At 53.0% G+C, this 23,417-nt stretch overlaps 1 protein-coding gene and 2 long non-coding RNA genes across 4 annotated transcripts; 2 read left to right on the top strand and 1 right to left on the bottom strand.

The window, feature by feature from the left end:
* Positions 1-439: 439 nt before the first annotated feature.
* LOC104651606 (uncharacterized) lies at positions 440-5,251 on the bottom strand. Of its 2 annotated transcripts, none has more exons than XR_012514583.1 (3): positions 5,159-5,251; positions 4,977-5,070; positions 440-1,532 (listed from the first exon to the last, which is right to left on the bottom strand). It is a non-coding gene; the product is annotated as an uncharacterized LOC104651606 (long non-coding RNA). The 2 variants fall into 2 exon arrangements; XR_745065.3 differs by lacking the exons at positions 4,977-5,070; positions 5,159-5,251 and adding an exon at positions 2,654-2,744 and having other exon boundaries at positions 440-1,202; positions 1,394-1,532.
* LOC101030852 (uncharacterized) lies at positions 3,039-7,884 on the top strand. Its single transcript, XR_005581368.2, has 4 exons — positions 3,039-3,110; positions 3,624-3,992; positions 6,043-6,358; positions 7,780-7,884. It is a non-coding gene; the product is annotated as an uncharacterized LOC101030852 (long non-coding RNA).
* Positions 7,885-8,094: 210 nt separating this feature from the next.
* On the top strand, positions 8,095-18,395 carry TLCD2 (TLC domain containing 2). Its single transcript, XM_003929337.4, has 4 exons — positions 8,095-10,299; positions 10,454-10,536; positions 10,744-10,826; positions 12,356-18,395. Exons 1-4 carry the CDS (start codon positions 10,124-10,126, stop codon positions 12,806-12,808), a joined length of 795 nt encoding a protein of 264 aa, XP_003929386.1. The 5' UTR covers positions 8,095-10,123; the 3' UTR covers positions 12,809-18,395.
* Positions 18,396-23,417: the final 5,022 nt, after the last annotated feature.

The following is a 23,417-nucleotide window of genomic DNA, read 5'->3' as shown; positions in this document are numbered from 1 at the left end:
TCAAAACGGGGAGCTGGCCAGGCGTGGTGGCTCACCTGCAATCCTAGCACTTTGGGAGGCCGAGGTGGGTGGATCACCTGAGGTCAAGAGTTCAAAACCAGCTTGGCCATCATGGTGAAACCCCATCATATTTTTTTATAAAAAGTAATAAGGCCGGGCGCGGTGGCTCAAGCCTGTAATCCCAGCACTTTGGGAGGCCGAGGCGGGTGGATCACAAGGTCAAGAGATCGAGACCATCCTGGTCAACATGGTGAAACCCCGTCTCTACTAAAAATACAAAAAATTAACTGGGCATGGTGGCGCGTGCCTGTAATCCCAGCTACTCAGGAGGCCGAGGCAGGAGAATTGCCTGAACCCGGGAGGTGGAGGTTGCGGTGAACCGAGATCGCGCCATTGCACTCCATCCTGGGTAACAAGAGCGAAACTCCGTCTCAAAAAAAAAAAAAAAAAAAAAAGAAAAAAGAATTATAAAAATAAAACAATTTTTTTTAAAAAAACTGGGAGCTGGGGGTGGTTGGGTATTGCTGCTGACATCTAGGATGGAGGCCAGGGACTGCACGGATGTCCTACTGTGCACCAGGTACCTTCCCACAAGAAATTCTCCTACTGAAAATGCTGTTAAAACTCATGCCCTGAATGAAGAGACTCCCAAACAGGCTTTGTGTGAGCAACATGGCTGCTTATTTGCCCAGGTGCGGGCAGGCTGAGTCCAGAGTCATCGGAGGGCGGCGGGATAGGAGTTGGTTTTATAGGTTTGGGGTAGGCAGTAGGTTACAGAAGTTACAGTTGAGGGCGGTTTTTGCAAGCTGGCAGGGGGCCGTAGGGTCTGCAGTCACGAGGTTGAACAAGGATGGTTACAAAGTCCAATGGCCTTATCAATTGAGGCGGGAACAGGGAACCACAGAAGAATGTTTCAAGTTAATTAGGTGCTGCAGGTTGGTCATTCTTCCCCTTTTCATGGTCTTCCAGTTACTTCAGATTTTCTGCTTCCAGGAGGCCATCCTGGGGCGTCCTTGCCGGTCACGGGGGTCATCATGGCTCCACTTAGGGTCTGGCCTATGGTGCAGCCATTCAAAGAAACTTGCAAATGCCAGTGGGTGCTGAGGTTGAGAAACCTTGGACTCTAAGCCTGTGCTTTTGGCCTAGAGGGTGGCGTCAGTGCGCAGAAGAAAATGGAAAAGAGCCACCCCAAGGGCCTTGAGCTGGAAGGGGATGGGATTGGAATGCTCAGGGTAATGGAGAATCAGGGCCCCTGGTGAGGCGTCTTTCTTCCAAGCTTGGCCTGGGCCCTGCTCCATTTCTCCCCGCCTTGCCAGGTCAGCCCTAGGACTTCACACTAAGCTTGTCCTGGCGTGACCCCGACTCCCAACTCAGGGTTGGGGCAAATATTTACCTGGGGCTTCCTGCAGCACTTCCCAGCCTACGACACTGGCTTCTGCGGCCAACGTGTTCCGCCTGGAGTCCTTCAGCAGTTCCCCAGTAGCAATTGGGAGCCTTGCTCTGGGTGGGGTGGCTATGTGGGCCGGGCACCGCTGAAAGCAAAAAACAGAGCCGCTCAGGGAGCCGGTGGCAGCTGAGAACAGTTAGAAGTGGAGTGAATGGGCAAAACCAGGAGCATTCCATCAGCAGGCCCCTGTCCAGGGAGGAACAGAGCAACTCTGAAGCAGGAAAGGCCGCAAACAAGCCTCTGGAACACCGAACTTGGAAGGAAGTGGTGGTTTATTCAGCTGGGAGCTGCGGTGGGCCTGAATGCCCTAATAGCGCAGATCCCCAACAAAGAAAATCCTTGCCCTTTTAAAGGCTTACAGCTCTAGAAATTACATGGGAAAGGGTCTTGATCCATGAAGTAGGCGTGGGGTGTGTGACTTAGGTGGGGGTGTGATCGTGTTTAAGCGAAAACAGTGCTTCCCGGAAAGATTCCTCCACACCATACCCGTGATGTATGGATGGGATTGTGGTTAGCAGTCGGGGTCTTATCCTTAACCTGGCTGGCGGCACCCACCAGTTGCTCCTCTGGCTGACTTCTAACTTCTTTTGAAATGTAATGCAGAGGGCTGAAGGGGAAATGGCATTAGAAGCAGAAGAGGACTGGTGGTCTTCTTCCTCAACTTGAGTAGGAAGTAGGGGGCCGCTGGCCTGGGAAACAGCGTTTTGACCAGCTGGTTTACTTCCCATAGGCATTCCTCCTCCCTAAGCTGGGTCCTCAGGTTCACTGCACCCTCCCCAGCCCCAGCCGCCATTCTGAACCTCCCCAATACTGGCCTCCCCCTCGACCAGGGAGAGTCTAGCCCAGATGGTCCGAACTGACAGTGCCAAAAGGAAATACCTCTTTCCAAGCCCAGAACCTCTTAAGCACTGAGGACCAGATGGGGGCTGGGGTTGGGGGAGATAGTCTTGGAGTGATGGGGGAAAAGAAAGATCATACAATCACCCCCCCCATGTTCTTCTTTCCTTCGCCACCCATGGGGGTGGATCAGGGGATGGGGGAGGGTTAAGCAAGGAGGAGGATGTGGTAACAGCTGATTCGTCCCCAGAGGTCACACTTTCCAACAATCAGCTGTTACTGGGGCGGAAGGCAGGAAGTTTCCTTAAAGGCGCAATGTTCTGAATGCACGCTCAGAATTCTGGAGCTCTGAGGAACCTTATCGATTACCTGATGGAGCGATTATTTATCAGATGGAACGATCTCACCCTCCAGGCTCATCTCTCCTGCCCAGTTCCTCTCAGACACTCTTTGGAGCTTAAGGAAAAGTCATGGATTTCAGTCCACACGTTCCTCTTCGGGGGGTCGCGGGGAGTGATGAGGTGGGGCAGGTCTCAGGCTTGCCCCTTTAAAAAAGCGGACCAGCAGCTTTTGCCAAGTCATTGGGTTCATTTCAGTTTGTGCCCATCCCCCGCTCACCTAGACTCTGATTGGCCCCTGGGGAAGGAGCAGCCTGCTCATTGGTCTCCACCTCTGAAATCTCTTCCCTAAGTAGGCCTGAGTCAGTGAAGAGCTTTGGAGGGCGGGGCTGAATAGGGGTTAATCAGAGGATGCGATTGCTGACCATTTGCACTTTGGCATGGCCCATCCCCTAATTTCTGACCAGAAGCCCTCCCTCTACCTTAAGGTGAGGACTGTGCTATGAATCTTTTGTTAGAAAGCTACCTCTTGGGAGGCTGGGACTGGGAAGAGACATCCAAGCAAAAAGCCTCCTCTGGTTAGGAAGGGCTCCCAGGAGGAGCGGGCTGGGCTGGGCTGGGCGAGGTGGGCATCCGCCCTCCTCCAAAATCCGCAGAGTCGGCCGCCCTGGGCGCTGATGCTCTGCCCACTCCTGCTCTTGAGTCAGCTCCACCTTTCCTTAAAGAGCTAGAGCGTCCTGCGGAGGCCGGCGAGTCCGTTTGGGGGATGTCTAAAAGAAGCACTCACGGCTCCAACACAGAGGGGCGGTCGCCCTTTAAGGACTTCCCTGGGCTGGATTCCGAGCTCAGTTTAAAAATGCCAACTCACAGAGCGCGCTGGGTTCTGGGAATGAGGGTGTCGGGCTGCGAACTACACGGACCGGCATGCACCGCACACGCAGACGCCGTGACTTTCGCCAGCTCTTTAGGACTCTCGTTTGACGTAGCGCTTTTCTAAGCAGGTCGCTGACGCGAAAGGCTGAGCCACGCCCTTCCATCTATTGGCCGGCTCCGGAGTTGGTGGGCATGGCTTGGTGCAATGCCGCTTGGCAAAGGGGTAGCCTCCTTGCCAATCAGAGCCAGGGCGCCCGGAGAGGCGGGATCAGGGCGAGGCCCCGGCGCCCTCGGATGGGCGTGGCCACGTTGCCCAGCAGTGGGCGGTGATTGGCCCCGGACTGCGATTCGCAGCTCGTGCGTCACGACGCCGCCAGCTGATCGGAGCCTGGAGCCGGTGTGTGCTGGGCGCCGAGAAGAGACAGCGCCGCCGGCCGTGGGGAGCGGACGCAGTGATTTGCTCCCCTCCGCGCAGCAGCCCCCACACCCAGCACCAGGTGGGTGTGAGCTGATGACCCGGTCACGCAGCGGGAAGCCGCGGCGACGGGATGGAGGGCGAAAGTGGGGTCCGGGCGGCCACACCCTGCCCTTCCGTGGAGGAGAGAGGGGGCGGCGGGGGGCAGGGGCGCTGCGGGGAGAGGGGCCTGGACTGGCCGGGCGAGTGTGGCAGGAGCGCGGAAGAAAGAGTCCGGGGTGGGAATCGTGGCGGAAGGGCTGGCGGAGTAGCGGCCGGGGGCGTGGGGGAAGCGCAGGGGCCGGAGGGCCGGAGGGCCGGGGGCGGCTCACCCGGCGACCCCCGGCCTGAGGATACAGGGACCGGCCATCTAGCCTGGGGAGGCTCTGGACCCCCCGAGCGGGCGGCGAGGAGGTTCTCTGCCGCTACCGGCGTTCACTGGGTCAGGGCCAGTTCAGCGCCCTGGCAGGGAAGGGGTCTCTGGGCGGGCCGGCCCCTCCTCTCGTTCCCTCCGGGGGATGTTATGTAAGGGGGGAGGGGAGGCGAGTAGGGGGCGGCGGTGCCGGGGCCTTATGCAACCCAAAGGTTAGGGTTTCACCGCGGTTGGGCGGGGGGAAGAGGGCAAGAGGAGGGCCTGGAAACTCTAACCCCCGCTCCCCAGACTAACTGGCCGTCTTGGGCCGAAAGAAGGTCACCTCTGCACCTCCCCCCAGCCTGTCCTGTCGTGAGGCCCCTAGCCCAGGCCTGGCCCCGACTGCCTGGGAAGCCGGCTGGCTGGGTGGGGCGCCTGGGTTAGTCATCACTGGGCTGCCTCTCTCCCCACCTCCCGGCCAACTCTTGGCCCCTCCCCATGGCCTAGGCTGTCGCCCCCACCTCCCTCCGGCCCTGGTTCCAGCCTCCAACTCTTTTGGCCTGTCATCCTGGCTGTCAGACTGGACGAGGGGCTGTCAGAGTGCCAGGGGGTTGATGGAGCAGCTGGTCAGAGGGTCAGTGCCCTGGGCCCACCCCACCCTGCAGCCAAGGGCACCTGCTTGGCACAGACTCTCAGCAGCTGCCGAGTCCTCTCGGCTGAACGGAGCCATCTCAGACAGAGGAAAGTCGCACAGAGTTGGACTGGTCACCTAGGGGAAGGAAGACACCACAAAGTTCAGGCCTCCCAAGAGGGTTTCGGAATTTGAACCGCGCCCCGTATCCCCAAATCTTTCTTACACTCTGAGTGTAGAAATTCCAAGGGAAGACCGCCCGGGCCCCTCTGCCCAGCGTGGGCCATGCCCTTGGACCGAGTGTCGGCACACACCCGCCCTCCCCAGCTCACATCCCCCGAGCCTGCCACGCCCCCAGCCCCCTCCCTGGGCCATGCTGCAGGGCCCGGCTTTTCCTGCTGATTCATGCGTTGGAACTGTGGGGGCGGGGCTTGCAACTTGGAACAAAGTTCAGACATGGAGGGGCCGGCAGACAGCCTGGAATTCATACCAGATGTACCCGGAATGCGCAAGCGGAATGCCTGGCATCTGAGAGGCCTGGGGAAGCTGCCCAACCACCCTGCCCGTCCCTCCCTCCTCTCCAGCCTGTGGTCCCCTATCCGCCCCCTCACAGCCCCAGGAGCCTCTGCTGACCTTCTTTCCAACACTAGACTTCCTCCCTTCCTCGCTCTTCCCCAACCCAGGGCCCCAGCACTCTCCTTCCAGCTCAGCTCCCTGGGAACCAGTCAGTTGGGCCGATCCCTGAACTCACGTTTCTGGACCTGAGGTACCACACTTCTAGCACCTGGGTGCTGCTGGGGTGTGTCCAGGGTCTCAGGCCCGGCCCGCCTGAATGCTGAGGAGGCTGAGCCCCAGGCGCTGCTGGGGCAGGGGAGGGCAGAGCTGGACTGGGTTTGTGTAGACTCCAGTTCAAAAGAAGAGCAAGAGGTCTGTTAAAGCTGCCTTTTGCCGCTCGCCGGAGTTAACAGTTTCTGCAGGCCCAGATCAGAGCTGCAACCTTTCTCTAGAAGCTTGAAGGTCTGTCTGCCGGGTGGGACTCTGATGGCCAGTGGGTCAGCGGCCCTGAACCGGCCTTGCTCACGTGGCTCCCGTTCCTCCCTCTCGCTCTAGGAGCCCTCGCCTCTCATCCGCTCACCTGGCTGAGCCGCAGTAGTTCTTCAGTGGCAAGCTTTATGTCCTGACCCCGCTAAAGCTGCCAGTTGAAGAACTGTTGCCCTCTGCCCCTGGCTTCGAGGAAGACAAGGAGGAGCTGCTTTCCCCAGCATCTGGAAGGTGACAGAACCGGGGCTGGGAAGGTCCGCACGGCAGGGTTGGTGATACGTTTTGGGAAAGCTGGAGAGCCTTTGCCCAGTTGGGCCCTGCAAGGAGCAGTTTTAGATTAGCGACACTGGCTGAATTGAGGAGGAGAAGGCTCAAACAACCCAAGGTTAGTTGGTCTTTGTGTGACAGTGGGAAGGTGTGGAGAGAAGAAAACTCTGTCTACCCGACCTCCTTCTTGATCCTCCTTCCTTCCTTTCCTTCCTTCCCCACTGGCCTTTCCAGACGAGGTCCAAAAGTAAGTTCACTCTCCAAGGAAAAGTGACGCTAAAACTCGGGTGTGAGCAGGCATCCTTCTGCTCTTACTTTTTTTCTTTCTCTTTTTTGACATGGAGTCTAGCTTTGTTGCTAGGCTGGAGTGCAGTGGCATGATTCCGGCTCACTGCAACTTCCGCCTCCTGGGTTCAAGCGATTCTCCTGCCTCAACCTCCCAAGTAGCTGGGACTGCAGGCACGCACCACCACGCCCAGCTAATTTTTGTATTTTTAGTAGAGATGGGGTTTCAGCATGTTGGCCAGGATAGTCTCGATCTCTTGACCTGGTGGTCCGCCTGCCTCGGCCTCCCACAGTGCTGGGATTACAGGCGTGAGCCACCATGCCCAACTTCCTTCTGCTCTTACTTTTCCCTGCATTCCCTCAGGCTGTCCCACACTCTAGACTTGTGGGCGTTTACCTGTGTCTGGGACCCTTAGCTCTCCTGCGAGATGGGGAGTCATGCAGATGAGTGGGCATGAGGGAATCAAGCCCACCTGTGTAGACTCAGAACCTGGGCTCGCCTCCCACTGTGGGTGGGAACAGAACACCTTTTCACATAAGCTGTTGTCCCTCCCCCATCCCTGACACCATCACCCAGGAGCTGGGGAGTAATGGGGAGCTGGAGAGAGATACCACAAAGTTCACACCTCCCAAGAGGGTTTCGGAGTTTGAACCGCACCCTGTGCCCCTAGTCTTTCTTAAACTCTGAGTATAGAAATTCCAAGGCAAGACTGCCTGGGCCCTCAGAGTTAGACAAATGCAAGGAGCTAGGAGAAACTCATGACGTCCCCCACGCACAGGAGGCCCCAGGCTTCCCCTGCCATCCAGGGCAGGACAGCAGCCCTGGGGGACTGTTCCTGCGGCTGCTCTGCTACTTTCCTCACTTTGCTCTCCAGGGTGGTATGCGGTCCCCAGCTCAGGCCTGTGCAGACGGGCCAGCAGGGGAGATGGGTTATGGGATGTGACCTCCTGGGTATCAGGCAGCGTGAACCTGCCACCTCCAGCTCTGATCCAGTCTCACTCGGGCTACAGGAAGCTGTGTGTTCGCTTTGGTGGGAGGAGAGGTGCAGGGAGCTCTGTCTTCTCCACCTGTGAAAAACTGAAGGATGTGGAGAAGAGTAGACCACACAACCCTGCCTTTCTGCAGCCGAGCTGAGGGCAGGCTGTGGGGGGGGCAGCGTCCAGAGGGTGGATGGACTCGTAGGCAGCAGCAGAGGCCGCTCTGTCCCTGGACATTGCCTCCGTCCTTTCTTCTCCTTGCTTCACTGGCCACAGTGTCTCCCTCCAGCCCTCGGCATGTTCTTCTACCATCTTCACCCGTCATGGAGCAGAGGTGAGGAAAGGCAGCTTGGGAACACAGAGACCAGTGAAGGACCAGGCCTGGACAGCACAGGGTCCTCCCTGGGCCTCCAACAGAGGCCATAAAGGCCGGAGCACCCCAAGAGGAGGGAGCACAGCCAGCCTCCATCGATGGCAAGTCTCCAGCCTCCTGCTTTGGTCACCATTTCTCTCCAGTCTTTCTGCCTCTGAGATGGGGCACTGTCATGCAGTGCCCTGCGGCTTCAGCGCCCTACTTCCTCCTCCCAGCCTGTAATGTTTATATAAGCAGACTCAAGGACCAAGAGCCAGCTGTGGAAGGACACACACAGGAAATTCATAAAGGAAATTCTAATGGCTAAAACCCCGAACAAAATGTATGCTTCATTAGTAATTAAAGAAAGGCAAATAGAGCTGAAAGCATTTTTCCCTTAGCAAACCATCACAGAAAAAAATAAGACCCAGTATTGGCAAAGAGACTGCTAAAATAACATGCCCATACATTGTGTGTGGGAGGATAGACTGGTGCCGGCTTCCTGGATGGCAGTTTGGTGATATGTGCCATGTAGCCTAAAAGCGTCCATGTCCTTTGACCTGCTAATTCTATCTTTGGGAATTTATCCTAAGAAAATAAATAAGGATTTAGTTAGTTATAAGATGTTCATCCCCGCGCTGCAATGGAGAAAAATGGGAAGCAATGGCGTGGTTGGGAATTCATTCCTTTTCTGCTGTAATGAAAGTTTGCAATAGGGGATTGCTTAAGTATATTATTGTATATCCATCCAGATGGTGGAGTACTGCACAGACATTAAAAGTAATGTAAAAGAACATCTGACAGAAAAATGCTCCTTGAATATTAAGAGGTTGTAAAAATAGTGAATGTTATGTGATCTCAATTTTGTTTTTTAAAATCTGGGTTTATACTCACTGTTTACATAGAACAGATAAAGACTGAAGGCCTACTAAAAAATGTTTAGTGGTTATCTTTGGATAGTGGAATAAAATTGTGATTTTCATCTTTGGTTTTTCTGTAATTTCCAAATTTTCTACATGAATGGTGTATGACTTTCATATAATATAATTTAAGAGATCAGTGTTATTATTTAAAGCTTTGGAGAAGTGGGTGTAGAGGAAGGAAGGGAAGACCTCAGCTTTCTGGTGAGGTTTGGTTGCGGTGCCTCCTGGTTGATGAAGTTCATTCTTGGAAGTAGCTGGAATCCTCCCTCTCAGCCTACAGGAAAACAGCGCTGGATTGCTGGCTGTCCGCCAGGTAAAGAGGGGAGGAGTGGGATAGGTGGAAGGAAAGCACAGACCTGCAGCTCTTCAGGTGGTGAGGGGCTGGGGAGGCTCTTCCTCTTAAGGCTGGGTGGAGGGTTCTAGAATCCTAACAGCCCTGCTACTGAAAGCAGGACAGCTCTGTCTCTTCTGACTGCCCCGGCCTTGAAGGGACCCCGTTTTACCTTTTCCTGCCCTCGGATTGAAAGGTATCCTACCCACCCACCTGGTACCAAAGCCCTGGGGTAGGGGTGCTTTTCCGGACTGTGGTAGCCAGCGGTTCCGTTTTGCTTTCTCTTCCTGATAAGGCTCCTCTGTGGGGCCGAAAAAAATGCCGCGGGGCGGGGTGGGGTCCAGTGGGTCGTTTCTCCAACAGTGGGTTTCCTGGGGGTTGGGGGAGCAAACTACTGGAGTTAGTTTTCTGGGTATGTTAACCGGCCAGGAAACCTCAGGAGACAGAAGGGGTGGCTCCAAGAAAGCGCGGCGCCCAGTCCCCACCCCCGACGCTGGGAGGGAAGGGCGGGGCGGCGGCCAGGCTCGGGCAAACCTCCGCCTTCCAGGTGGTGGTGACTGCTGATGACGCTCAGCAGGTGAAAGGCGCGGGAGTGGGAGAGAGGAGGTCAAGGGTCGCGGGGTGGGGTCGGGAGTGTCAGGCGAGGTGGGACCAGAGACCGGGTCTGCAGCTCGGAACGCTTCGGGACGCACGTAGCTGGGGAGGACCCCCGAGCTGCAGCGCGCGGTCTGGTGTCCGGAGCCCCCGAACCGCTCTCCCGGGGTGGGGCGGGACGCCACCGGTTGCCAAGGCTCGGGGACGGCGGCCCAGCGGTTGCTCCAATCACCGCCCGGCCCGAGGAACGGGGCGTGGACCCGGGGAAAAGTTCCTGCGGATCCCGAAGGCGGGGCGCGGGGGAGGGCGCCTCACCCTGCCCTGCCGGGTAGTGGGGTTCCCAGTCCCCGCGGGGCCGCTGCTGCTTCCCGGTCGAGAGCGCGGGCGCCGAGGGAACCCACCCGGACCCCCCAGCCGGCCATGGTGCCGCCGGGGCTCCTCGTGACTGGCGCCTCCTTCCTAGCGTTCCGGGGGCTGCACTGGGGGCTGCGGCTGCTGCCCACGCCGGGACCCGCGGCTCCGGACAGCTGGCGGTGGCGGAACCTCTGCGTGTCCCTGGTTCACAGCCTGCTCTCGGGGATCGCGGCGCTGCTCGGGTGTGGCTTTGGGGGTTCGAGGCGCACCGGGCGGGGGTGGGGGCGGAAGGCTGAAGTCGGGAGACCCAGAGTGGAGACTGGGGTGGGGGCGCGCGTGGCGGGAGGGCGGAGCCGGGGCTTCGGGGGGCTGACCATGCCTCCCCCGTGTCCCCAGGCTGATCCTGCACCCTCAGATGGCCGCCGACCCCATCCAGAGCCACCCGCGCTGGGCCCTGGTGCTGGTAGCGGTGTCTGTAGGTGAGTCTGCAGCGAAGGTTGGGGGGTTAGGGGGAGGGGGGGCAGCCTCTGCCGTCCTGCGAGGTCCCTTTCCCCTCCCCCATGGGGGTTAAACATTCCTGAAGGCTTTACCCAGGGAAACTTAAGAACTGGAGGGGGGGGGGTGCTGGAAATCCTCTAAGCCGCCCAGCTCTGGAGAAGCCTAAGCCCCCACCCCCTTGCCCAAAGGTTATTTCCTGGCCGATGGAGCTGACCTGCTGTGGAACCAGCCCCTGGGCAAGACCTGGGATCTCCTCTGTCATCACTTGGTGGTGAGACTCTGAAGGGAGAAGCCAGATGGGGGTGGGAGCCCTGTCCAGCCTGAGGCTCCCAATCTCTCTTCATTCTTCTTTTTCTTTTTTTTCTTTTCTTTTTTTTTTTTTTTTTTCTGAGATGGAGTCTCACTCCATTGCCCAGGCTGGAGTGTAGTGGTGGGATCTCAACTCTGCAACTGTTGCCGCTTGAGTTCAAGTGATTCTCCTGCCTCAGCCTCCCAAGTCGCTGGGATTACCGGTGCATACCACTATGACCAGCTAAGTTTTATATTTTTAGTAGAGACAGGGTTTTGTCATGTTGACCAGATGGGTCTCGAACTTCTGACCTCAGGTAATCGCCTGCCTTGGCCTCCCAAAGTGCTGGAATGACAGGCGTGAGCCACCGTGCCCAGTTCTCTCTTCATTTTTCTGTCCTATCGTTTCCCACAGAGTCTCTGCCCTCAGCTGGTGCTCTGCTCCCCAGTCTTAGGCTGAGTTAGAGGGAGGAGGTGCTCCTGGCCACAGCGGGGTAGTCCAGACACCCACCATGCCTGGGGAGTTCAGGCCCCCCAAGGGTGTCCAGCTGATCACAGAAGTGTGGACTATGGAGGTTTTCTGAGAAGAGGGAGTGCTGGTATAGGGTGTGGGTATGGGGCATGGAACCCCAGGAATGGGAAGTTAAGGGGGTGAGGGGACGAGGCAGCCCCTCCCTGGGCCAAGCCTTGTTCCATCTATGGAAGGGTTGGGTTTTTTGTTGTTCTTTTTGAGACGGTGTCTCGCTCTGTCGCCCAGGCTGGAGTGCAGTGGCATGATCTCGGCTCACCACAACCTCTCTCTCCCAGGTCGAAGCGATTTTCCTGCCTCAGCCTCCTGAGTAGCTGGGATTACAGGCATGTGGCACCATGCCCGGCTAATTTTGTAGTTTTTTTTGTTTTGTTTTGTTTTGTTTTTTGAGACAGAGTGTCGCTCTTGTTACCCAGGCTGGAGTGCAATGGCACGATCTCGGCTCACCGCAACCTCCGCCTCCTGGGTTCAAGCAATTCTCCTGCCTCAGCCTCCTGAGTAGCCGGGACTACAGGCACGCGCCACCATGCCCAGCTAATTTTTTTTTTGTATTTTTAGTAGAGACGGGGTTTCACCACGTTGACCAGGATGGTCTCGATCTCTCGACCTCGTGATCCACCCGCCTCGGCCTCCCAAAGTGCTGGGATTACAGGCTTGAGCCACCGCACCCGACCCTAATTTTGTAGTTTTAATAGAGACAGAGTTTCTCTATGTTGGTCAGGCTGGTCTTGAACTGCTGACTTCAGGTGATCCGCCTGCCTCGGCCTCACAAAGTGCTGGGATGGCAGGTGTGAGCCACCACACCTGGCCAGAAGTGTTGTTTTAAGGCTGCTCAGGGCCCCAGGATAAGGGTAGGCATAAAGGTCAGGTGTTTGGGGAGTCCCACAAAAATGCATGGAAGCCTCTTTTTGACGCCCTGGGCTATTGGAACATGGTGGCTAGCAGGTCTTGGGGATCCTCTGACCTCTGACCCTGGCTCCCAGGTGGTGAGCTGCCTCAGCACTGCTGTTCTGTCTGGCCAGTACGTGGGCTTCTCCATGGTGTCTCTGCTCCTGGAGCTGAACTCTGCCTGCTTGCACCTGCGGAAGCTTCTGCTGCTTTCTGGCCAGGCCCCGTCCCTGGCCTTCAGCGTGACCAGCTGGGCCTCCTTGGCCACCCTGGCCCTCTTCCGCCTGGTGCCGCTGGGGTGGATGAGTCTGTGGCTGCTCCGGCAGCGCCACCAGGTTCCTCTTGCTCTGGTCATCCTGGGTGGAGTTGGGCTGGCCACTGTGGGTGTCATGAGCACCATACTGGGTATCCGCATCCTCGTCAGTGACGTTCTGCGGTTTCGACCCCGTCCGTCCATCCTTGGGCACGAGAAAACCAGGAAGACCAGGACATGTGGTGACGATGGACCCATCACCAGGGACAGTTCCACTATCAACCTGAAAGACTAGAGAGAAGCCATGGCCTCTCCATGGGGGAGATGAGGCCAGGGCCAGGCCCAGGAGATGACGGTCTTCAGTACACAGTCCCCATCAGGGTGAGGCACGCTGACTATCCGCATCTCAGTGTGTCTTCCAGCTAACTCACAACCCTTCCCCTTCCTAGGATCTAAGAAGAAATGCTGATGTTGGGCCAGGTGTGGTGGCTCACACCTGTAATCCCATCACTGTGGGAGGCTGAGGCCGGCGGATCACTTGAGGTCAGGAGTTCAAGACCAGCCTGGCCAACATGGAGAAACCCCATCTCTACTAAAAATAGAAAAATTAGCTGGGCGAGGTGGCTCCCGCCTGTAATCCCAGCACTTGGGAGGCCGAGGTGGGCAGATCACCTGAAGTCAGGAGTTCAAGACCAGCCTGGCCAATATGGTGAAACCCCATCTCTGCTAAAAATACAAAACTGCCGGGCGCGGTGGCTCAAGCCTGTAATCCCAGCACTTTGGGAGGCCGAGGCGGGTGGATCACAAGGTCAAGAGATCGAGACCATCCTGGTCAACATGGTGAAACCCCGTCTCTACTAAAAATACAAAAAATTAGCTGGGCATGGTGGCACGTGCCTGTAATCCCAGCTACTCAGGAGGCTGAGGCAGGAGAATTGCCTGAACCCAGGGGGCGGAGGTTGCGGTGAGCCGAGATCGTGCCATTGCACTCCAGCCTGGGTAACAAGAGCGAAACTCCGTCTCAAAAAAAAAAAAAAAAAAATACAAAACTTAGCCAGCCATGATGGCTCAAGCCTGTAGTGCCAGCTACTCAGGAGGCTGAGGCAGGAGAATGGCTTGAACTCAGGAGGCAGAGGTTGCAGGAGCCGAGATTGCACCACTGCACTCCAGCCTGGGCAACAGAGCGAGACTCCATCTCAAAAAAAAAAAAAGCTGATGTTGGATGGGTGGGAACCTGGGTTTCTGTTCACTGAAATCCATCATCAGATGAGGACCCTTTCCAGCAAATATACTCAAGAGGCACAGCCGGAGCTATTAGTAAGGGGTGGCAGGAGGCATGAAGCTGGAAGAAACTGCCAGTGGAAGAAACTGCCAGTGGAGACAGAAGCTCTTTGCTTTAGCCGAGGGACAGATGAGGGAAGGCGAGGTCCTACTAGGACTGGTGAGATCTGGTATGGAGTGGGCAGGGTGAGAGAGAAAAGAGTCTCACCTATAACCAAACTCTGGCAGTGGGAGGAAGGCACAGGTGGTGTTATCTGTAGCCAGCAGAGATGGACGTGATAGTTGCCAAGAGACAGAACCTGGGCCAAGGCAATTGCTGCTGATATTTCTGGTTCTCAAACCATGCTCCTGTTTGTTTGCTCTTTGAGATGGAGTCTTGCTCTGTAGCCCAGACTGCAGTGCAGTGGCGTGATCTCGGCTCACTGCAACCTCCGCCTCCTGGGTCCCGGTTTAAGCAATTCTCCTACCTCAGCCTTCCAAGTAGCTGGGATTACAGGCATGAACCACTGTGCCCAGCTAATTTTTGTATTTTTTAGTAGAGACGGGGTTTCACCAGGTTGGACAGTCTGGTCTTCAACTCCTGACCTCGTGATCTGCCTGCCTCAGTCTCCCAAAGTGCTGGGATTACAGGCGTGAGCCACCACACCCGGCCTTTTTTTTTTTTTTTTTACGGAGTCACTCTGTCGCTAGGCTGTAGTGTAGTGCCACAATCTCGGCTCACTGCAACCTCTGACTCTTAAGTTCAACCTCTGCCTCCCAGGTCCTGCCTTAACCTTGCAAGTAGCTGGGGATTACAGGCATGCGCCACCAAGCCCAGCTAATGTTTGTATTTTTTGATGGAGACGGGATTTCACTACGTTGCCCAGGCTGGTCTCGAACTCCTGACCTCAAGTGATCTACCTGCCTTGGTCTCCCAAAGTGCTGGGATTACAGGCGTGAAGCACTGCGCCTGGCCCACTCTCCTGTTTTTCTACTTAACCCTGGTCCTACTGTGTCTAGCCTTTTTTTTTTTTTTTTTAGTATCTTTTGACTTTACTTTTTTTTTTTTTTTTTTTTTTGACACAAGTTCTCCCTCTGTAGCCCAAGATGGAGTGCAATGGCTTGATTTCAGCTCACTGCAACCTCCGCCTCCCAGGCTCAAGCAATTCTCCTGTCTCGAACTTCAGCCTCCCAAGTAGCTGGTACTGCAGGTGCACGCCACTGCACCAGGCTAATTTCTGTGGGTTTTTTTTTTTTTTTTTTTGAGATGGAGTTTCACTCTTGTTGCCCAGGCTGCAGTGCAGTGGCACGATCTCGGCTCACTGCAACCTCCTCCTCCTGGGCTGAAGCGATTCTCCGGCCTCAGCCTCCCGAGTAGCTGGGACTAAAGGCATGTGCCACCACACCCGGCTAATTTTTGTATTTTTAGTAGAGACAGGGTTTCTCCCTGTTGGTCAGGCTGATCTTGAACTCCTGACCTCAAGTGATCCACCCACCTTGGCCTCCCAAAGTGCTGGGATTGTAGGCGTGAGCCACCACACCCAGCCAAAACAATTTTTTTTAATTAAAAAAAAAAAGTTCTATCTTCAAACTTCAATTTTCCATCTTAACTGAATGCCTTGGTTAACAAAAATGTTGTCTGTCTTGAGTTTTTTTAAAAAAAGAAATGTGACGAACTCATGTGAGAAATGTATTCTTTAAATATGTGTTGAGGTTGGGCCAGGCACGGTGGCTTACACCTGTAATCCCTGCACTTTGGGAGGCCAAGGTGGGCAGATTGCCTGAGGTCAGGAGTTCAAGACCAGCCTGGCCAAATTGTTGAAACCCCGTCTCTATAAAAAAAGAAAAAAAGAAAAAAAAGAAATATGTGTTGAGGTTGATATTAATTAATTCTGAGTCATACTCCTTTTCTGTGGCCACTAGCATACATTCATGATGGTATGACTGAGTAGCCCTCTTGGTAATACTTGATAGTGTCTGTGAGGGTGCCCCGGAATTTGACCATTAGGGAAACATGGCTGTTTCTGTGGATTAACTAGTCAAACCCCTATAGAAAGAGTGAGAATAGCTCCTAGTTGGGGCAGGACGTAGCGGACATGTGGAAGTTTGGGAACACGCGAATTGCTACAATGCTGAGCCAGTGAAACTTCAGGAAGGCGGGACTGGATTTTGATTATAATTGAGTGAGTAGGCGTAGAATTGGAGTGTGGGCTACATAAAAATGATGTGAATGAAAGAAGAATGGTCAATTAAGACCCTAAAAAAGGGGCCAGACACAGTGGCTCATGCCTGTAATCCCAGCTACTTGGGAGGCTGAGGCAGGAGAATTGTTTGAACCTGGGAGGCGGAGGTTGCAGTGAGCCAAGATGGAACCATTGCACTCCAGCCTGGGCAACAAGAGTGAAACTCTGTCTCAAAAAACAAAACAAAACAAAACCCTCAAAAGGGAAGTTCAGACATGCAGAGGTTGCCAGATGCTACATTTGTTACGAGTCTGCTCAGCAGGGCGGTGCTCTGTCAGGCCTTACCTCGCCCAGGGAAATGGTCCTCAAGACAGACTCCATGCCTACCAAGCACTTGCAAGTGATTTCTGTGTCCTCCAGGACAGGGAAGGGTTTTCTGGATGGGATACACTGATGTTTTATGATCCTTGAACACTATCCTGATTATAAATTGACAAATTGCTATGCAAATAATTGCCTCCGTCTCTTGTGAGTGTGGTTGCTTTGAGTTACTTTCTGGCTCCGAGGGTGTCCTGATTTACAATGTGATGCCTGATTGTGGAGGCTTTGCCTTGGGAAGGTTTCCACCCTGAAGCGTCCTGTTGTCCTCTACAATCAAAAAGCAAATCCTGGGGGGCGGTGGCTCACGCCTATAATCCCAGCACTTTGGGAGGCCGAGACAGGTGGATCACAAGGTCAAGAGATCGAGACCATCCTGGTCAACACTGTGAAACCCCGTCTCTACTAAAAATACAAAAAAAAAAAAAAAAATTAGCTGGGCATGGTGGCGCGTGCCTGTAATCCCAGCTATTCAGGAGGCTGAGGCAGGAGAATTGCCTGAACCCAGGAGGCGGAGGTTGCGGTGAGCCAAGACTGCGCCATTGCACTCCAGCCTGGGTAACAAGAACGAAACTCCGTCTCAAAAAAAAAAAAAAAAAAAAATTAAAAAAAAAATAAATAAATAAATAAATAAATAAATAAACTAAAATACCGGCCAGGTGCAGTGGCTCATGCCTGTAATCCTAGCACTTTGGGAGGTCAAGGCAGGAAGATCATTTAAGTCTAGAAGGTCGAGAGCAGCCTGGGAAACATAATGAGAGCCTCATCTCTATAAATAAAAATATTAGCCAGGCGTAGTGGTATGTGCATGTAGTCCCAGCTACTTGGGAGGGTGAGGTGGGAGGATTACTTGAGGGCAGGAATTCGAGACCAGCCAGGGTAACATAGTGAGACCCTGTGTGTAAAAACAATTTTTAAAAAACCCTCTGGAGGTAGAGGCAGGAGAATCTGGGAGGCAGAGGTTGCAGTGAGCCAAGATTGTGCCACTGCACTCCAGCTTGGGCAACAGATGAAGATTCCATCTCAAAAAAAAAAAAAAGAAAAAGAAAAAGAAGCCGGGCATGGTGGCTCACACCTGTAATCCCAGCACTTTGGGAGGCCAAGGTGGGTGGATCACAAGGTCAAGAGATTGAGACCATCCTGGTCAACATGGTGATACTCCATCCCACTAAAAATACAAAAATTAGCTGGGCATGGTGGCACATGCCTGTAATCCCAGCTACTTGGGAGGCTGAGGCAGGAGAATTGCTTGAACCCAATTTCAAGCAAAGGCGGAGGTTGCGGTGAGCCGAGATCGTGCCATTGCACTCCAGCCTGGGTAGCAAGAGCAAAACTCTGTCTCAAAAAGGAAAAAAAAAAAAAAAAAAAAGTCCAATCACAGTGGCTCGCGCCTGTAATCCCAGCACTTTGGGAGTCCAAGGCAGGTTGATCATCTGAGGTTGGGAGTTTGAGACCAGCCTGACCAACATGGAGAAACCCCATCTTATTAAAAAAACAAAAAGGCCATGCATAGTGGTGCATATCTACATTCCTAGCTTCTCAGGAGGCTCAGGCGGGAGGGTCATTCAGCCTCCTGGAGTTGGTGGCTACAGTAAGTCGTAAGTGTGTCCTGCACTCCAGCCTGGGCAACAGTGAAGTCTCTCTTACACACACACAAAATTAAAAAGATAAAATAAGATAGTACACCATTTGAAATAAAATTACAATACTTGGTTTTTCAAAAACTTTACAAAATGTCAAGTGAAACTGTCAATTTTATGATTTAAGGAAGATGTCCCATTTTATTCTGTGGCTCCAAGTATCACTGGCACAGTTCAGTTTTCTTTATTCTCTCTCTTTTTTCTTTTTTTCGAGATAGAGTCTAGCTCTGTCACTCAGGCTGGAGTGCAGTGGCACAATCTCAGCTCACTATAGCTTCTGCCTCACGGTTTCAAGCAATTCTCCCACCTCAACCTGAGTAGCTGGGATTACAGGCACGAGGCACCATGCCCAACTTTTTTTTTTAAGTACAGACTGGGTTTCACCACACTGGGCAGGCTGGCCTTGAACTCCTGGCCTCAAGTGATCCTCCCACCTCGGCCTCCCAAAGTGCTGGGATTACAGGTGTGAACCACCATGTCCAGACTTTATTCTCTTTTTAATAAATATTTATAGGCTGGGCACGATGGCTCATGTCTGTAATTTCAGCACTTTAGGAGGCTGAAATCGGGGGATCACAAGGTCAAGAGATTGAGACCATCCTGACCAACATGGTGAAACCCCATCTCTACCAAAAATACAAAAATTAGCTAGGTGTGGTGGCATGTGCCTCTAATCCCAACTACCTGGGGGGCTGAGGCAAGAGAATCACTTGAACCCAGGAAGCGGAGCTTGCAGTGAATCGAGATCTCACCCCTGCCCTCCAGCCTGGAGACAAAGTAAGACTCTGGCTCAGAAAAAAAACAAAATGTATATATATATATACACACATATAGCCAGAGCCTGGGCATCAGAGAGCCTGCAGTCAGGACTTTGCTAGAGAGTGGGAAATGGGGAAAGTAAGAGTCAGGTCATCCTTGGCTGGGCGCGGTAGTTCATGCCTCTAATCCCAGCACTTGGGGAGGCCAAGGCAGGCAGATCACCTGAGATCAGGAGTTTGAGACCAGCCTGACTAACATGGAGAAACCCTGTCTCTACTAAAAATGTAAAATTACCCGGGTGTAGTGGCACACACCTGTAATCCCAGCTACTCGAGAGGCTGAGTGGGGAGAATCACTTGAACTTGGGAGGTGGAGGTTGTGGTGAGCTGAGGTCGTGCTATTGCACTCCAGCCTGGGCAACAAGAATAAAACTCCATCTTAAAAAAAAAAAAAAAAAAAAATGACTTTGGTTTCTCAATACCACACTGGAAACTAAAAGGCATAGGAGGAAAGCCACCAAAAATTTGAAGGAAAATTATTTCCAAGTAGAATCTGATACCCAGCCAAACTATCAATCAAATGTGAGTGTTGAAAACAAAGATATTATTAGACATACAATGTCTCCAACAAATTTATCTTCCATGTACCCTTCCCAGAAAGCTATGAGAAGATACCCTTCACCAAAACGAGGGAATTCACCAGAAAAGGAAGTCATGGATACAGAAAACAGGGAATTCAACACAGGCAAGAAGAAAGGGACTTCCCAGGAAGATGGGAATCAATAGATGTCTTTATGTATTTGAACATTTAAAAAGAGGATTAATCAGCTGGGTGCAGTGGCTCATGCCTATAATCCCAGCACTTTGGGAGGCCGAGGTGGGAGGTGGGTGGATAATTTGAGGTCGGGAATTCAAGACTAGCCTGGCCAACATGGGGAAACCCTGCTTCTATTAAAAATACAAAACTTAGCCTGGCATGGTGGCTGGCACCTATAATCCCAGCTACTTGGGAGGCTGAGGCAGGAGAATCACCTTAACCTGGGAGACAGAGGCTGCAGTGAGCTGAGATCATGCCACTGTACTCCAGCCTGGGAAATAGAGCAAGACTCTAACTCAAAAAACAAACAAACAAAAACACTGATGCCTGAAACAGATTAGATGCCTGAAACAGAGGCTGAGTTGATGCCTGAAACAGAATAGGTGCTATATAAGGATGAGCTGTGGCTGGTCGTGTGGCTCACGCCTGTAATCCCAGCACTGTAGGAGGCCGAGCTGGGCAGTTCACCTGAGGTCGGGAGTTCAAGATCATCCTGACCGACGTGGAGAAACCCTGTCTCTACTAAATACATAAAATTAGCTGGGAGTGGTGGCGCATGCCTGTAATCCCAGCTACTCGGGAGGCTGAGGCAGGAGAATTGCTTGAACCCAGAAGGAGGTTGTGGTGAGCCAAGATCGCACCATTGCACTCCAGCCTGGGTAACAAGAGCGAAACTCCATCTTAAAAAAAAAAGGGTGGGGGAGAAGTTGAGAAGCTGCAATACAAGCCTATTACTCAGAAACAGGATGCCAAACATGGAAATAAACTTGTGGAAATATGACGTGAAAATGAATGCCAAATAATCAGCAAAAATTGGTGAAAGTGGTTTGTTTCTTTTCTTTCTTTCTTTCTTTTTTGAGACGGAACCTCACTCTGTCGCCCAGGCTGGAGTGCAATGGCTGGATCTTGGCTGACTACAACTTCCATCTCCCGGGTTCAAGCAATTCTCCTGCCTCACCCTCCCAAGTAGACGGGATTACAGGCTCCCACCACCACGTCCAGCTATTTTTTGTTTTTAGAAGAGACGGGGTTTTACCATGTTGGTCAGGCTGGTCTCGAACCCCTAACGTCAGGTGATCCACCCACCCTTGACCTCCCAAATTGCTGGGATTACCTCAGGGCCTTTTCTAAAACTTCTTCCTTCTGTGGGCCTCTCCCAACTTCCCCAGCTGTTCCCCCCTGGCGTTTTCCCGGCCTTCTCCTATCTCTCTGACTATGTGTGTCTCTGGCCTTCCTCACCTGCTTTCCCCTTACTCCTTCAGTGAACTGAGTCCTTCTCATGCCAGTGATATCACCTTCGGTCTGATGACTAAGCCTGTTGCCTGAGTTCCTGGACTACCATTGTGTATTTCCTGCCCAAGGACACCTTCATTCCTATGAACCACAGTCACCTCTAAGTTCTGGGTTTTTAAAATTTATTTATTTTATTTCTGAGACAGTCTAGCTCTGTTGCCCAGACTGGAGTGCAATGACACGATCTCAGCTCACTGCAACCTCCACCTCCTGGTACAAATGATTCTCCTGCCTCAGCCTCCCAAGTAGCTGGGATTGCAGGCTCCTGCCACTATGCCCCACTAATTTTTGTATTTTCAGTAGAGATGGAATTTCACCATGTGGCTCAGGCTGGTCTTGAAGTACTGACCTCAGTTGATCTGCCTGCCTCAACCTCCCAATGTGCTAGGATTACAGGCCTGAGCCACCATGTCCAGCTACGGAGTGCAAATTTTATCTCAATAATGATGTTTTGAGGCCGGGTGCGGTGGCTCACGCCTATTATCCCAGCACTTTGGGAGGCCGAGGCGGATGGATCACGAGATCAATAGATCGAGACCATGCTGGTCAATATGGTGAAACCCCGTCTCTACCAAAAATACAAAAAAATTAGCTGGGCATGGTGGCGTGCGCCTGTAATTCCAGCTACTCGGGAGGCTGAGGCAGGAGAATTGCCTGAAACCGGGAGGCAGAGTTTGCGATGAGCCAAGATCGCGCCATTGCACTCCAGCCTGGGTAACAAGAGCGAAACTCTGTCTCAAAAAAAAAAAAATGATGTTTTGAAAATAGTACAGACAGTTCTTGTGAACCGTTCACGCAGCTTGAGAACTTTTTAAAAATTTTTTTTGGAGAGAAAGTCTCATTAGGTCACCCAGGCTGGAGTGCAATACAACAGTTTTGGCTTACTGCAACCTCCACCTTCTGTTGCAAGAGATTCTTGTGTCTCACCCTCCCAAGCAGCTGGGATTCCAGGCATGAACCATTATGCCCCACCAATTTTTGTATTTTAGTAGAGATGGGATTTCACCATGGTGGTCAGGCTGGTCTCGAATTCCTGACCTCCGATGATCCATCTGCTTCAGCCTTCTGAAGTGCTGGGATGACGGGCGTGAGCTTCCACACTTGGCCGAGAATTTCTTACATAACCATAGTGTAACAATCAAACCAGGAAATTGACACTGGTACAATACTCTTTTTTGAGATAGAGTTTTGCCTTTGTCACCCAGACTGTAGTGCAGTGGCATGATCTTGGCTCACTGCAACCTCCACCTCATAGGTTCAAGTGATTCTCCTGCCTCAGCCTCCTAAACAGCTGGGATTACAGGCACCTGATACCACGCTCAGCTAATTTTTGTATTCTTGGTAGACATGGGGTTTCACCATGTTGGCCAGGCTGGTCTCAAACACATGACTTCAGGTGATCCACCCACCTCAGCCTCCAAAGTGCTGGGATTACAGCAGTGAGTCACTGCACCCGGCTGGTACAACACTCTTAATTTAACTACAGACCATATCAGGATTTCACCAGGGCTTAGAGCAGGCGTCTCCAAACTACAGCTCGCGGGCCGCATGCGGCCCCCTGAGGCCATTTATCCGGCCCCCCACCGCACTTCAGGAAGGGGCACCTCTTTCATTGGTGGTCAGTGAGAGGAGCACAGTATGTGGCGGCCTTCCAACGGTCTGAGGGACAGTGAACTGGCCCCCTGTGTAAAAAGTTTGGGGACACCTGGCTTAGAGCAATGTCTGGAACATAGTGAACCTCATACAGGTGGTTAACGACTTCACTACAATGATGGTGATGAAGATGATAATGGTGATGTTGGACTTTCTTAGCACAGCCAGATTGATCTGCTGCCTATTTTCGGAGCACATCATATTAATTTCCTTATTTTATTTTATTTTATTTTATTTTATTTTTTGAGGTAGAGTCTTACTCTGTCTGGAGTGCAGTGGCTCGATCTCTGCTCACTGCAACCTTCACCTTCCAGGTTCAAGTGATTCTCCTGCCTCAGCCTCTCCAGTAGCTGAGATTACAGGCATGCGCCACCATGCCCAGCTAATTTTGTATTTTTAGTAGAGATGGGGTGTCTCCATGTTGGTCAGGCTGGTCTCGAACTCCTGACCTCAGGTGATCTGCCTGCCTTGGTCTCCCAAAGTGCCGGAATGGGAGAATCATGGTGCCCAGCAGTTTCTATTTTTAAACTCTTTTTTGGCCAGGCACGGTGGCTCATGCCTGAAATTCCAGCACTTTGGGAGGCTGAGGTGGGCAGATCACTTGAGCTCAGGAGTTCAAGATCAGCCTGGCCAACATGGTAAAACCTCATCTCTACTAAAAATACAAAAATAGCTGAGTGTGGTGGCACGTGTCTGTAATCCGAACTACTAGGGAGGCTGAGGCAGGAGAATCGTTTGAACCCAGGAGGCAGAGGTTGCAGTGAGCCGAGATTGTGACACTGCACTCTAGCCTGGGCGGCAGAGCGAGACTCTGCCTCAAAACACACACACGAAAAAAACCAAAAAGCCCCCTTTTTTTCTTTGAAACTGGTGTTGCTCTGCCATCCAGGCTGGAGTACACTGGTGCCCTCATGGTCCTCCT

The sequence above is a fragment of the Saimiri boliviensis genome, chromosome 17, assembly GCF_048565385.1.
Source record: "Saimiri boliviensis isolate mSaiBol1 chromosome 17, mSaiBol1.pri, whole genome shotgun sequence".
NCBI classification, from domain to species: Eukaryota; Metazoa; Chordata; class Mammalia; order Primates; family Cebidae; genus Saimiri; species Saimiri boliviensis.
This window is presented reverse-complemented; position numbering and strand designations above follow the sequence as displayed.